Here is a 15,855-nt window from a genome sequence, read left to right on the forward strand (position 1 = left end):
GGCTAGAACCACTTCTTGTAGGTGTGGCCCTGGTTCCTCTGACCCGCACCACAGTCACACCATTAGTTTGGCACAACGCGCTCTGAAGGGACTGCTCTTCACTAGCAGTTAGCACGGAGAAGCTGAGGAAGACAGCACAATGCACGGGGGCACTACTACCAGGTCGGGAGAGTGCCAGCTGCTCCCTTCGGCCCGGCGAAGGCAGCCTCCTTTTGCTCGTTCCATAGACCAATCCCACCTACCGTACACACATCAATCACTTCCGCCTCGCTGCGGCGTGCTGAGGTCAGAGGGTGCGCGTGACATGCTGTTCTCTCCGTCTCCTCCTTTTCCGCTAGTCTCCGCCCAGCGCGGCGCTCCTACCGTTTCGTCGCTTTCTGCAGTCCTCACGCGTACACTCTGCTCCCTCGGGCTCCCAGCAGCCCCCGCGCGGTGCCGCTCCTCCCCCCCGCCCCTCGTGAAAGCCGATCGAGGGCGGCCGGGCGGCCATTTTATTCTCTGCTCCCAGCAGCCCCCGCGCGGTGCCGCTCCTCCCCCCCGCCCCTCGTGAAAGCCGATCGAGGGCGGCCGGGCGGCCATTTTATTCTCTGGACCCTGGGTCGCTGGAATTGGCGGCGGCGGCCGTGTGGCTGGCGGGACCCTGGGAGCCGCCGCAGCGCTGGCCGCTTTTTAAAGGGTTTTAATCTGTCAGGGGGCCGCTGCTCGGCCCTGTTTTAACCCGCCATGTCCGCAGAGGGAGCCGCTGGCGACCAGGTGAGCGGGAGCTCCGAGGCCGGTCCCCTAGGGGCAGCGGCCTGGGGTGGGCAGCGCGGTACGGGGCGGCGGCGAAGTGGGGACCCGCGCCCGCGTAGGCCTTGGATGAGTGGCTTGGCTGAGTCTTCTCTCGGGGTGGGGGCGGTCGGGCCGCAGGGCTCCGCTGGGCGTGTGCACGGGAGCAGCAGGGAGGTGGGTGGGAGGCGCGGAGCACAGGCGAGGAGCACAGGCTTTATTTTTCACCCCTTTAGACTTAGGGCTTCCTCGACCAACGGCAGAGCTTTGCCGTAGGATGGTGGCACAATCAAAAAATGGGCCCGTTCTCGCCTTACCCCAACACAGGTTGTATGAAACCTCAGACTTCCATATTTAACCAGATACAGTTGGGAAACGCCTTGCATGCGCCACGGTTGGTGCTGGCCTTTTAGACTAGTTAAACCGAAGACATTTTTAAAAATTCGCTTTCCCTGTCCATGTTGGCAAGCACGTTTTCTTTCGAGTCAGCTTGGACAATAGGAAGTGTAATCGGTTTCAGTTTTTGTATACCCTTCACTGCTAGTGCTATCTCGGTTTCAGACTTCAGAGGATAGTTGAAACCCAATTAAGCTGTTTATATACAAATATTTTATTCACCTTTGTAAAATAAATTTAAGCTTTGAGCTTATACTAAGCGATTGTGTCCCTTTAAACACACACTTCTGAAATTTAGAAAAATCACTAGAGTAATGTACTTTAAAATGTTTTTAATCAACACATTTAACAATGAAAATATTAAAACGTACTTGTTCAACAGAGGTGGTTGTTTTTCCCCTGAACAGATTTGTAATGGAGGGAATCTCTTCCCGGTTACTTTTTGTGCAGCAAATACCTCATTTTAATTACATCATCTTCATTGTGTGTTTAATATGTTGTTGTGGGAAAATAACTTTTCATTAACTTGTTTTTGTTTATTTTATAGGCAGATACAATCTGATGTTGTACATCATCCCCCTTAGAACTGGTGTTACTATGAAATGCTTGCTTTATTTACCAGCACTCTTTCTTTCTTTCTACCTACCTACCTACCTACTTACTTTTGGATATTGAAGAGCCTGCTCTGCCACTCAGAGCTATATTTTAAGTCCATTCTCACTTTGTGGGAAAACTCAAAGTTTCTGAAGCAGGGAGGAGTGATGGAAAGAAGCTCAGAGGAGATGGAGACCACATATATACAGTGCTTATACAAGTTGATGGTTCTGCTCTTCCCTTCTTAGTGAACTTATTTTTTTAATGGAGGTGAGAGTTAAGAGAAGTTTCCCTGTAAGCACTATCACCCCCACTTCTCACCCTAGGCTTTAGTAGTGGGGGAAGTGAGTGTCTAGGTTCTAGGGAGACACTTCAAAGGAACACCGGTTCTTGGGGGGGAATGGGAATCTCATTATTTTAACATAAAGCTCTCAAATCTTGTCTGCCTGCAAAGTAAAAGAAATTAAAACAAGCTAAATGAAAGTAGACTTCACAAAAATATATAGCAAAATTGAGCTAATAAATATTCACAATATGGAATATTTCTTAATCACAGTTATTCTGTTTACTTCTTGGCAGCCATCTTCCTTCTAAAGTTCACTGCAACAGGAATTCTGATGCTCCCATACTTATCTAATTTTGATGTAAAATTGTGGTAATCAAAAAAGCTAACAATGTTGGGAATCATTAAGAAAGGAGCAAAGAGTTGATTGGAACCTTATAGACTAACAAACAAATTGGAGCATGAGTTTTCGTGGGTGAATACCCACTTTGTCGGATGCATACCACTACATGCGTCTGACGAAGTGGGTATTCACCGACGAAAGCTCGTGTTCCAATACGTTTGTTAGTCTATAAGGTGCCACAGAACTCTTTACCGCCTTTACAGATCCAGACTAACATGGCTACCCCTCTGATATTAAGAAAGGAGTAGATAAGACAGAAAATATCATATTGCCTCTATGTAAATCCATGGTAGCCCACATCTTGAATACTGCATGAAGATGTGATCACCCCATCTCAAAAAAGATGTATTAGAATTGGAAAAGGCTCACAAAAGGAGGGGAAAATGATTTGAGGTATGGAACAGTTTCTGCATGAGGCAAGATTAAGAAGATTTGAACTTTTCAGCCTGGAAAAGAGACGACTAAGGGGGGCTATAGTAGAGGTCTATAAAATCATGACTGGTGTGGAGTAAGTAAATATGAGGAGTAAATAATGCGTCTGTAACACACTAACTAGGGATCACCAAATGAAATTAATATGCAGCAGGTTTAAAACAAACAAAAGGAAGTATTTCTTCACAAAACGCATACCCAACCTGTGGAACTTTTTGCCAGAGCGTGTTGTAAAGGCCAAGACTATAACAGCGGTTTTATTTTAAAAAAAGAAAAGTTTATGGAAGCTAGGTCCATCAATTGCTGTTAGCCAGAATGGGCTAGGATGGTGTCCCTAGCCTCTGTTTGCCAGAAGCTTGGAATGGGCAACGGGGGATGGATCACTTGATGATTACCTGTTCTGCTCATTCCCTCTGAAGTACCTGGGATTGGCCACTGTAGGAAGACAGGTTACTGGGCTAGATGGATTTTTCGTCTGACCCAATATGGCCATTCTTATGCTCTAAATATTTTAAAATATGCAACATTACATAGGAAAATCTTAGTGTTCCTCTTTAAAAATTGTACTGATAATCCTTTGGCCAATTTAAAGTTGTTTAATGAAGTGTTACCTCTTGGAAATAACTTTTAGTATAGTTTCTTGGAAATTTCAACAAGACAGAATTATTGGGCAGTGACTTAATTGTATACTTCTTACATCACTGCAAAGAGTATTAGAAAGTCATTTATGAAAAATAAATTATGTTCTGTCCACAGTAAGCATAAAAACATTCTAAAAGTTTGCTTCCTGGTATTATAATTCTTGTGTAGCCATGCGTTTGAGGATTTCCATAGTCAAAGGACTTTCAAGACTCCTTGTTCGTGGATGTGCGGCATGAGAGTGGAAGGTGGTGGTGAGGTTATCAATTTTAGTAATGTTTACATGTGAGTAAATTTTGTATAAAGGGAAAAATATTTCAGTTTAGCACCTTAGGGCCAAGTCCTGAAGGGCATCCTCAACTCCAATACTGTCTGCAGTACGGAAATGTAGGGAAAAATGTCCATAAGCTACTTTCCATTGGTACAGCTGCTGTTAGTAAGATTAATCTGTGTGATGGTAAAAGTTCTAGATCCCACTGGACTGTTGTCAGCATTAGATCTCCCACCAGTTCTATCACTGGTATTGCCATTTAATTACTACTTTAATTATCTAGTGTATACAAGGCTATACTGTTTTCCAGTGAGAGTTGAGGGTGTTGAGAACCTCAGAGATCAGGCCCTTAAGCATATGCAGTTTGAGAGTTCTTTATAGTCTGTCTAAAGCATGTAATTTCACATAACGTTTTGAAGCTTGTGTGGTTTATATTAAAGGTTGCTAATATTTTCCTCCCTGCCCTAACTCAGTTTCTTACTGATCCCATGATCCTTTAACTGTATCCATGCTGGTGAACTCCCACCCAGTTTACTTCAGTGGGGCTCTGTGCGGACACAGGGTTTTGAGCATGTGGGTCTAATCTGAGGATCAGGACACCTGCTTCAACATACTGGGTAAAATTTCCAGTAATCTAAGTGACTGAGATGTCCAGATCTCTTTAGTGCTTTTGAACATTTTAACTACACCTAAAGTATCTGTAACAGAATGAAATTTAGAAATACTTGTTAAGGATAGTACACTATCTGGGTAGTACTATTTTGAGTTGCTAAAAATATGTGACTGGGCAGTTGGTAAAGAATTTTACCAGGATGCAAGTGTAATTGGTGTCAGTTTTGTTCCCTAGATCAATGTAAAATGTCTGAGATTCCCATTTCAATGATAACAGAATACACTTGAATATTAAAAGGTTTTCAAGGTAAAAATGAAACCACAGAGAATAACATGATTAAATAAATCCTCTAACTCACTCCCCTCCTCCATTACACTGAAACTACTTTTACCAAGGTATTTCACAACCTCTTTCTGGCCAGATCTCAAGGTCTCTTTATTTCATTCCCATTCTCCTTGACCTCTTTGGTTCTGCTGATACAGTTACATGTCCTTTTTGAATTCCCATGGCTTCAGTGATACTGTCCTTGCCTTGTTTTCCCATGTGTTTTATTTCTGCCGTGGCTGTTGTCAGGATGCTCCCTCCTTTCTCGGTCCTGGATGTCCCACTGCTAACTTAAACTTAGTAGACTCAATATCCTCTGCTGCACCCAGTCACCACTGAGCGCAACAAAGGAGATGCGACAACTCTCTGATTACGGGGCTATCTAGGTGCCAGGTTGCCTCCCTCCAGGATGCCACTTCAAGATGGCGGCAAATATGTATGGGTTGAATATTTATTGAATTTAAATGATTTTAGTAGGTTATTGTAAATTTAGGCCTTTGGATAGAACATAAGAACAGCCATACTGAGTCAGACCAAAGGACCTTCGAGCTCAGTATCCTGTCTTCTGACAGTGGCCAATGCCAGGTGCCCAAAAGGGAATGAACAGAAGAGGTAATCAACAAATGATCCATCCCTTGTCACCCATTCGCAGGTTCTGGCAAACAGAGGCTAGAGACATTATCCCTGCCCATCCCGGCTAATAGCCATTGATGGACCTAGCCTCCATAAACTTATCTAGTTTTTTTTTTTTTAACGCTGTTATAGTGTTGGCGTTCACAATATCCTCTGGCAAGGAGTTCCACAGGTTGACTTTGTTGTATGGAAAAAATACTTCCTTTAGTTTGTTTTAAACGTGCTGCCTATCCATTTCATTTAGTGACTCCTAGTTTGTGTGTTATGAAAAGGAGTAAATACTTCCTCATTTACTCTCTCCACACCAGTCATGATTTTATAGACCTCTATCAGATCCCTCCTTAGTTGCCTCTTTCCAAAGATGAAAAGTCCCAGTCTTATTAATCTCTCCTCATATGGAAGGTGTTCTATACTCCTAATAATTTTACAATTCCAATATATCTTTTTTGAGATGCGTTGACCACATCTGTATGCAGTATTCAAGATATGGGCATACAATGGATTTATATAGACAATATATATTTTCTTATTATCTATCCCTTTCTTAATGATTCACAACATTCTGTTTGCTTTTTTGACTACTGCTGCACATGAGTAGATGTTTTCAGAAAACTATCCACAATGACTCCAAAACCTTTTGAATGGTAATAGCTAATTTAGACACCATCATTTTACATGTATAGTTGAGATTATGGTTTTCAATGTGTATCATTTTGCGATTATCAGCATTGAATTTCATCTGCCATTTTGTTGCCCAGTCGTCCAGTTTTATGAGATCTTTTAATAGTTCTTCGCAGTCTGCTTGGGACTTAACTATTTTGAGAAGTTTTGTATCATCTGCAAATTTTGCCACTTCACTGTTTTACCTCTTTTTCCAGTTATGAATATATTGAATAGGACTGGTCCCAGTACAGACTCCTGGGGGACACCACTATTTACCTCTCTCCATTCTGAAAACTGACCATTTATTCCTACCTGTTGTTTCCTATCTTTAACCAGTTATCAGTCCATGAGAGGACCTTCCCTCTTATCCAATGACAGCTTACTTTGCTTTAGAGCCTTTGGTGAGGGACCTTGTCAAAGGGTTTCTGAAAATCTAAATACATTATGTCCACTGCATCCCCCTTCTCTGCATGCTTGCTTATCCCCCCTGCCGTCCCCACGAATTCTAGTAGATTGGTGAGGCATGATTTCCCTTTACAAAAAACGTGTTGACTTTCCCCCAACAAATTATATTCTTCTATGTGTCTGACAATTTTGTTCTTTATTATAGTTTCAACCAGTTTGCCTGGTCCAGTACAGACCCTTTTTACATGCGACCTGTTTACACACGAATCTGCTTAACACACGGTAGCACCATGCCTCTCAGTGCTACCTATTTAACATGCGAGACTCGTTAACATGCAGTACAGGAACTTGCTATGTAGTGCTACAGATTTGCTCACTAACTCACTGACAGAAATCGACAGGAAGTGCAGAGCAGAAATGTCTTGTACGTCTTTACTGATATTGATAAAGATGTATCACGCACACTTAGTCATTGTCATGCTAGAGATATATAATATATACAGTAGTACTGTAGTTATATAGTAATAGGTATACTACTTTAGAAAATTTTAACTGTAGGCCTAATATAATGGCAGAGGGCAAGCATCAGCGTTCCTACACTGTAGAAGAAAAGCTAGCTGCAATAGGTCGAGTAAATAGTGGAGAAACCCAGGCCAAATTTTCAAAAGACATTGGAAGTGCCAAATCTGCTTTACGAAGATGGTTAAAAAACGAATCTAAACTGAATGTCTTTGTACAAAATATCGATTCTGCTGTGGGGTTTAAGTGAAAATGTGTGCGCTATTCAGCAAAACACACAGTAGACAAAGCCATGCGCACGTGGTTTGCTCAGGAAAGGCTGAAAGGAATGCTGCTAAGTGGGCCAATTCTTCAAGCCCAAGCAATGAAATTTAGAAATTAAACGGGGGATGAATCATTCCAAGCCAGCTAGGGTTTTATAAGTTGTTTTAAAAAGGGTCATGGCATAGCGCAGGTATCAATTTCTGGAGAAAGCTGATGGATAAATCGGCCGCGAATGCTTTTCCCTCTGAGTTAAAATCTAATTTACATAATGAAGACTACCACGAAGAACAACTTTTTGTAATTATGATGAAACTGCTATCTGATAACTTTTAATTACAAGACACAGAAAACAGCTGGATTTAAAAAGAGAAAAGATTGTGTGACTCTTGTTTGTAGTAATAAGACAGGCAGGCATACGCTTACTCCTTGTTGGCCGCTTGCTTTAATTACCTCAGTAGAACCAAACTGCCAGTAATATACTTTAACAGCAAAAATGCTTGGATGACGAGACACATTTTTGACAACAGGTTCCACAACAGCTTTGTTCCAGCTGTTCGTAAGCATCTGCAATCAAAGAAACTCAAAGCCAAAGCACTTTTGCTACTTGACAATTGTCCAGCCCATCCTCCAGCTGAATCACTGGTATTGAGCGATGGAAAAATTCGAGTGCTGTACCTACCATTCAGCACAACATCAAAAATTCAACCTTTTAGACCAGGGCATTATTCAGAATTTTAAAAACAGTTATCGGCAGGAGCTAGTTCCAGCGATCGTGTCATGGACGTCTTCAGGAATTTCCGAATTCCTGAAACAGTTAAATATGAAGGAAATTATTTATTTAGTTTAGAAAAAGCTTGGGATGGAGTAAAACAAAAGTCCATTGAAAACTGCTGGATGAAGACTCTCGGTGATGCCTGTTCTGTCAAAGATGGCTCAGACTCAGAAAACTCAGAAATGGCACTAATTCAGAGCCAGACTTTGAAGGATTTTTGGAAAAAGACATCCTACAAACAAGCACGGAGACGAGGATAAAGGCTTCTCTTTCAAATGATAAAAGATTTTAGTTTGGATACGTTGCTGGAAATCATTACCAGGGGGCTTGAGATGAATGAAGACTGCCCGACTTCAGAATTTCTGTCTGAGGAAGAAATATTAACAGGCTGCGAGGCTACGTCAGACGGGCAAAGTGATGGTGAGAATTCTAATAACGCAGGCTTAAATGACTATGATGACAATGATGAGGATGTCGTTGAAAAGGTCAGAATTTCACTCGCAGAAGCCCCTAGTGCTGTAGAAAGTGTTGTAAGTTTTATGGAGGAGCAAAAATGTGGAAAATATTGAAATCATTAATCTGCAATGAATGACAGACTTCATAAAAAAGGAGAAAAAATGCGAGTATGAAAGAGCAGAAAATAAGCATTTTTTTTCCTAAGTGAATCATGGACACTTTTTTCAGCATGGCCTTCTTAATCCGTGGTCTGTTAACACACAGTCATGACATCTTGACTCCCGACGTCTGTGTGTAAATGTGTATGTACTGTACTTAAGTCAGGCTTACCGGCCTGTAATTGTCGGAATCACTTGTAGAGCCCCTTTTTAAAATTGGTGTGTCATTAGCTATTCTCCAGTCTTTTGGTACAGAAGCTGATTGAAATGATAGGTTACAAACTAGAGTTAGTAGTTCTGCAGTTTCACATCTGAGTTCCTTCAGAACTCTTGGGTGAATACCATCTGGTCCTGATGACTTTTATTACTGTTTTAGTTTATCAGTGTGTTCCAAAATCTCCTCTAACAACACCTCAATCTGGGACAGTTCCTTAGATTTGTCACCTAAAAACAATGGTTCAGGTTTGGGAATCTCTCTCAGATCCTCAGCCATGAAGACGGATGCAGATAATTCATTTAGTTTCTCTTCGATGGCCTTATCATTCTTGAGTGCTCCTTTAGCACCTCGATCATCCAATGGCCCCACTGGTTGTTTAGCAGGCTTCCTGCTTCTGATGTACTTAACATTTTTTTTAGCTATTACTTTGAGTCTTTGGCTAGTTTGTTCTTCAAATTCTTTTTTGGCCTTCCTAATTATTTTGACGCTTCACTTACCAGAGTTTCTGCTCCTTTCTGTTTTCCTCTTTAGGATTTAATTTCAACTTTTTAAAGAATGCCTTTTTGAGTCTCAATGTTGCTTTTACTTTGTTTAGCCACGGTGGCACTTTTTTTTGTTTCTTACTATGTTTTTTAATTTGGAATCAACATTTACGTTGAGCCACTGTTATGGTTTCTTTAAAAAGTTTCCATGCATCTTGCAGATAATTTCACTTTTTGGCACTGTACCTTTTAATTTCTGTTAACTTCCTCATTTTTGTTGTCAATTTCAAATACATCTATCTTTTTTTAAAAATAAACCTATTTAACTTAAATAAATGATTTTTATCTACCCTGTTCTGCTTTCACGTCATTCATTTGCCTCCTTGAGACCCTTTTCTGCTAAATATATAAATAAAGATAAATAAATTAATGGAGTTATCTCCTAGAACTGGAAGGGACCTTGAAAGCTCATTGAGTCCAGCCCCCTGCCTCCACTAGCAGGACCAAGTACTGTTTTTTTGCCTCAGATCCCTAGATGGCCCCCTCAAGGATTGAACTTGCAATCCTGGGTTTAGCAGGCCAATACTCAAACCACTGAGCTATCCCTCCCCCCTGTGACACCTATGAGCAATTGGCTTACTAATGATGGCTAAATTCATGGGCAGTTGGGTATATCTGATATTATGGAAGGTTTTTTTTTTAAATTTAAACATTACCAAGTTGTATAGTAGTTAGCCTACATAACTGATTCCTACTGTGTGATTCTTACTACTGTTACACTCCTACAACTACCCCCTTCATCCTTTCGTTTCACACTTTTAATTGTTTTTGTGAACTTTTTGGGGAGAGACTTTCTTCCTGTGTATTTGTACGGCCTAGCCCATTGGAGCCCAAAGAGGAAAAATCGCCTTAGTGTTAAGACACTGATTGACTTGAGGATCTGGATTCTGTTCCTAGCTCAGCCACAAACTAACTATGTGAGCCTGGCCAAGTAATTTGTTGGCTTCATGGTTACTTCCCCATTTTGAGAATGAATGTGAGATGCTCAGGTACAGTGGCATTGAGAACCGTATAAAAGCTTAAGAAATCATGACTGTGACCTTTCAGCTCCACTGAACTGCAGAAAGGTTTTTCTGCCATTTTTTGTTAAAGAATTAGATCCCTTTCAAATATACAGTCAGGGTTATACATTAGCTGATTTATTTTGGATACAAAAGTCAGTGGACAGAGCCCTAGTAAATGTACTACAGCAGGGATTAATCTACTTCTTTATATTGTCTCTTCCATTTCCAGATTCTATATGCGGTGTTAAATAAAATCTTATTTTGCATAAGTGCAATTTTAAAAATGTGTGGTAGCAGTTAAATTACAGAAAGCTGTCTAGTCTTGAGTGATATAGCATGGGAAGTGAAATTTAACTTTGCAGTGTTTAAAAGTGATCAGAAGGCAGAGCAGGTAGAAGTGTAGAGGTATTTGGAAGGCAAACACCAAAGGGGAAAATATTTAGGATGGCACAAAGGGCGTGTTAACACTTTATATATAAAGTGGGGATCTTGGTTACAGTATGACTAAAACTGTGGATTATTGAAGTTTTTGGCCTGGTTATGCAGACAGTTATTTCCAGTCCCCATGTAACTGTTTGTAATCAATTCCCTGGTTTGGTTGCATTTATTAATAAGCCCTTGGCATACTAAGGAGAAAAGGTGGTCCAAAAGCTGAGATCTGTGGAGTAGCCTCAAAAGCGGGGTGTGGCAGGGTGAGGTGTAAGCCTCATTTGCTTCTTTACAATTAAGTTTCTTCAAGCTTTCAAAAAAAGTGGACTCCAAACATACTTGTACAGTTGGAGGTTGGAGTAGATGGTCAGCTTAACTGCATTGCTCGTGTGTGGATTTTTTCACATCCCTGAGCGACGTAGCTGGGCTGACAACTTTTGAGTGTAGACTGCATGGACTTTAAGGTCAGAAGGGGCCATTATGATCATCTAGTCTGACCTCCTGCACAACGCAGGCCACAGAATCTCACCTACCCAGTCCTGTAACAAACCCCTAACCTAGGTCTGAGTTACTGAAGTCCTCAAATCATGATTTGAAAACCTCAAGGTGCAGAGAATCCTCTAGCAAGTGACCCATGCCCCACGCTGCAGAGGAAGGCAAAAAACCTCCAGGGTCTCTGCCAATCTTCCCTGGAGGAAAATTCCTTCCTGACTCCAAATATGGCAATTAGTTAAACCCTGAGCATGTGGGCAAGACTCACCAGCCAGCACCCAGGAAAGAATTCTCTAGTAACTCAGATCCCACCTCATCTCTGATCACATCACAGACCATTGGGCATATTTACCTGCTAATAATCAAAGATCAATTAGTTGCCAAAATTAAGCTATCCCATCATACCATCCCTTCCATAAACTTATCAAGCTTAGTCTTAAAGCCAGACCTAACCTTATTCACAGTAGTTACTTAAGTGGTTTTTAAAAAAGCTCAAATCAGCTGTTGTGACTGACTGTTTAAACTGATGTCTTGTCCATGTGAAACCCTTTAACAATATTTAAACCACATGAACAGGAGGAGGTTTTTAACTGCCTGCCAGACAGCTTTGAGTAAATGCAAATTGAGCTCAAATGTTGAATGAATTGTTTGAGTTTTGATTTTGTTAGGCACTTTGAAGTTTGCTGTGTCATTGGATCAGGAAATTGAGTCAAACCGTTGAGTGTGCTCTTGATGGCAATGGAGAAGTGAATATGAATGAATTTTTCCTTGAAATTTCTTGCCAAAGTAAAGTTTAGCCCTGAAATATGTCTTGTTTTGCCCCACATGAACCAGAGTCAGAGGAGCATTTGACCCCTGTTTTGGGGTGAACTCAGTTTTGAATTAACGTTAGATCATCCTCATGAACTTCAAATTGAGTCATCTGAAAACTTAAAATTAGTTTTAGGTACAACTGTTTCTATCAGTGTGTTTGACTTTGCAGGATTTTCCTTTTTTTTTTTTTTTTTAAATTCACCTTCACACAAATAAAAGGAGAAACTGATTAATTTAAGTTCTTACTGCAAGCAGTTATGTTCATGGTTAACTTTTCACACTGCAGTAATGCCATTGCTTATGTGGAATTACTTGTGTGTAAAGTTAAATATGTGTAACTGATTGTGACATAGGGGCTTCATTGACTATACAGGAGAAAATGACTGTACACAAATGCTGCCAAACACGTGAAGTTAAACTAAAAATATTTTTCAGGCATCTAGTGATCTTTAAATTGAAGCTTCTTTGATCACCTTTACCTAATGATATAAAAATACAATAGATCTGTGACCATTTGGACCTCTTTTCTTGCACCGAAACTGGTATCATAAAGAGGAACAAATCAATTAATGGACTTCAGTTTTGCAGGATTAGTGTATGGGCTTTAATTTGCCTCTAACCTTACTCATTGAAATGGGCGGCTCTTACCCAAGAATGCCTTTCCCAGGAACTGCTTGCTCAGCTTACCTGTCAGGGTAGGTAGTGGTGTCTTTCTTCCAATTTTTAGATCAAACAGCATCAAACTGAGCTCTGGCAGAATCCATGCACTGGTAATGGGGAAATCTTCTCTGCTTGAGGGAAGGATTCATTTTTTTTTGCACCACTGGTGCTTCCAGTTTCCACTCTGCCACAGTATCAGATAGGAAATAGCTTTCAATTTAAGAGTACTCCTTCAGTAAAAATATATTTAGAAATGTTACAAAGCTGAGAATTAGTTTCAGTTCTGAATAGGGAATAGAATAATTTTTACCTTTAAAATATAACTTAATTTAAAAATTGTAAAATGGGCAGGATCTTACATATTTGCAGTTAGTAGAGACCAATTTGCCTCCTTTGTTGCCTTTTATAGCTAAATAGGGAGCTAGTGTAGCAATTACTCATCTGAGTGAATGTTTGCCATTTTGAGAGGTGAAATTGACATAATTTTTTTATAGGGTTAAAATATCAGGCGAACAATGAAGCGTGTCATTTTTCTTCTTGCCCCCAAATTTCACAGTGATCCTGCACCATGCTGTTTGAGTTACATAAGTCTATTGGGTCATTGTTAGTGATACAGCCCATCCTCTAACCTAAAAAGCGCCCTATTTCTCTACAGACAGGTTTAAAGAGACTAAATCCTCATAAAATAGCACTTGTTTTTGTGCTTGTATAGCATAGTCAGACTAACAAGTTTTACTTGTTTTAATTTAACAGTAGTGTCATCTAAACAAACAATAGTTGCCAGGAGCAAAATTGTATTCCCATCATGTTGTTTCATAACGTCACGAAGGCAAAAAACAGGTGTCTGTGAATTAAGCTTTGAAGTTTGTGACTTCATTGTAAATTCCAAATAAACAAACTTTGTATATATTTTCCCAAAAGGAGTCCATTTGGAAGTGCTGTAAAACTGAACTTTTAATTTTAAAGCAAAAAGTAAGCTAAGTATGTAGTGACCTTTCATAAGAAACTTTGCGATTCCCAATAAATACGCAGCACTGTAAGTCAAAACTTTGAAAGGGTAGGGATGTGACAAATTAGATTTATAAAACACCTGCTGTTTTCCGTCACCTATAGTCAAATAATTTGTAAAAACTATCTACTAAAATGGGTATTGTTTCATGACATTAACTGTTTTAGGTACGTTTGCATTCTGTTTTGGGCTCTCATGGTGTCACAGAATGAATTGCTGTGAATTTGCGGGAGGGAGGGCTTAATGTTGGGGAAGACTCACATTCAAGATATGTATGTAAAGCTGGTAGTGCTACCTACCACGGACTTCTCTCTTCTCTACTGTCCATTCTTCTCTTCCCCCTCCCCCCCTCCCCCTTCCCTGTGTCAGTATGTCTTCCCTGACATTTTCTTTGTTTGTTTTTGGTACTCCATAAGTATGTCATAGAGTTTAATGAAAATCAAATTTTGCTCATATAGTTAAAGAATTTCAGACATTATATATTGTTAGTATGAAAGTGGCATTTTGAAACTTGGTAGCACTGAATGAATAGAAACATTTTAAAATTCATCTTTTTGAAGCGATCAGGTGGTCCTGGGAACCTTAGTATATGTGTGAAATGCACAGTAAAAAAAAAAAAAAGAAAAAATAATGAAAATGAAAAAGCTAAGATTTCTGCACTGGCATTAACTCAGCCTTGTTGCATATATAAATTGTTTTGTTTTTGGATTTCTAATTAAAACACATTTTTGGTGGATTTTGTATTGCATTGAGGTTTTTAAGATCTCATGCAAATTATCCTAACAGTAGTTCTTGTTCCTTTCCAGGCCTGAGAATGTGGTCTTCTAAGGGAGTCCATTATTTCACTGGATTTATATTCTTGGAATAATAAGACTTCAGTGGGGTAATGCACTCTTAAGGGGGTATGATTTCTAAAGCACACTAACATGTTGTCAAGTATCAGGGGGTAGCTGTGTTAGTCTGAATCTGTAAAAAGCAACAGAGTCCTGCGGCACCTTATGGACTTATGGAAACATTGGAGCATAAGCTTGTGCATGACTCTCACGAAGTGGGTATTCACCCACGAAAGTTTATGCTCCAATACTTTTGTTAGTCTATAACAGGCGTAGGCAACCTATGGCACAGGTGCCGAAGGTGGCACACGAGCTGATTTTCAGTGGCACTCAGACTGCCTGGGTCCTGGCCACCGGTCTAGGGGGCTCTGCATTTTAATTTAATTTTAAATGAAGCTTCTTAATCATTTTAAAAATCTTATTTACCTTACATACAACAGTAGTTTAGTTATATATTTTAGACTTATAGAAAGAGACCTTCTAAAAATGTTAAAATGTATTACCGGCACGCAAAACCTTAAATTAGAGTGAATAAATGAAGATTGGGCACACCGCTTCTGAAAGATTGCCGATCCCTGGTCTATAAGGTGCCTCAGGACTCTTTGTCACTAACATGTTGTGCATATTAATTGGTTCATGCAGACCCTGCTGGTGTGCTGTTTGAAATGATTCTAAGGTTAAAATGCACTAAAAAATCTTTGGTGCACACCAGCGAGGTCTACGCAGACCAATCAGAGTGGTAGAGTGTAGTGTGCTTTAGAAATCACACTCCCATAGAAAACATTTCTCGTGATGTAGACAAGCTCTGTGACAATGGCTATTGGCTGGCTTACACTCAAACAACATTTAATGTTCAATGTATTGTCAGTATTGTGCTTCTTAGCTGTTTTGTCATCCTTTGCTTTAGTAAGTGTGAATGATGGTATGAAGTACTGATAACTGCTGTTCTTCCGTAACCAAGTGTTATGTCTGCTGCCTGTCTTCCTTTCACTGTAATCCTAGGTTGTGCAGGTCTGTTGTGTTTTTTTTTTTTTTTTAACCATCTAATGCCAAACTTCAGAATGGAAATCCCCATTTGTTCTTTAAAGTTTTTCTAGCGCTAGTGTCCCTAGTATGGTGTACTTGAGTCTGTAAAACATGTAGTTAGACTTAAATTTCAAAAAGAAATAACACAACAGAATACCAAGTTTTAATAATAGTTATGATTGAAAAACAGTTTATCATAACCCCTTTTTTTTCACAGACATAACTTACTGAAACATC

The 15,855-nt window shown here is 40.0% G+C and overlaps 1 protein-coding gene across 1 annotated transcript in view; it reads left to right on the top strand.

The window, feature by feature from the left end:
* The first annotated feature begins 546 nt into the window (after positions 1-546).
* Positions 547-15,855, top strand: part of CSTF3 (cleavage stimulation factor subunit 3) — a 77,104-nt gene continuing 61,795 nt past the window's right edge. Inside the window, exon 1 of the mRNA XM_032791669.2 lies at positions 547-753. Coding sequence (XP_032647560.1) covers positions 724-753 — 30 coding nt within the window. The 5' untranslated portion in view covers positions 547-723. The remainder of the gene's footprint in view (positions 754-15,855) is intronic.

The sequence above is a fragment of the Chelonoidis abingdonii genome, chromosome 4, assembly GCF_003597395.2.
Source record: "Chelonoidis abingdonii isolate Lonesome George chromosome 4, CheloAbing_2.0, whole genome shotgun sequence".
Taxonomy (NCBI): Eukaryota; Metazoa; Chordata; order Testudines; family Testudinidae; genus Chelonoidis; species Chelonoidis abingdonii.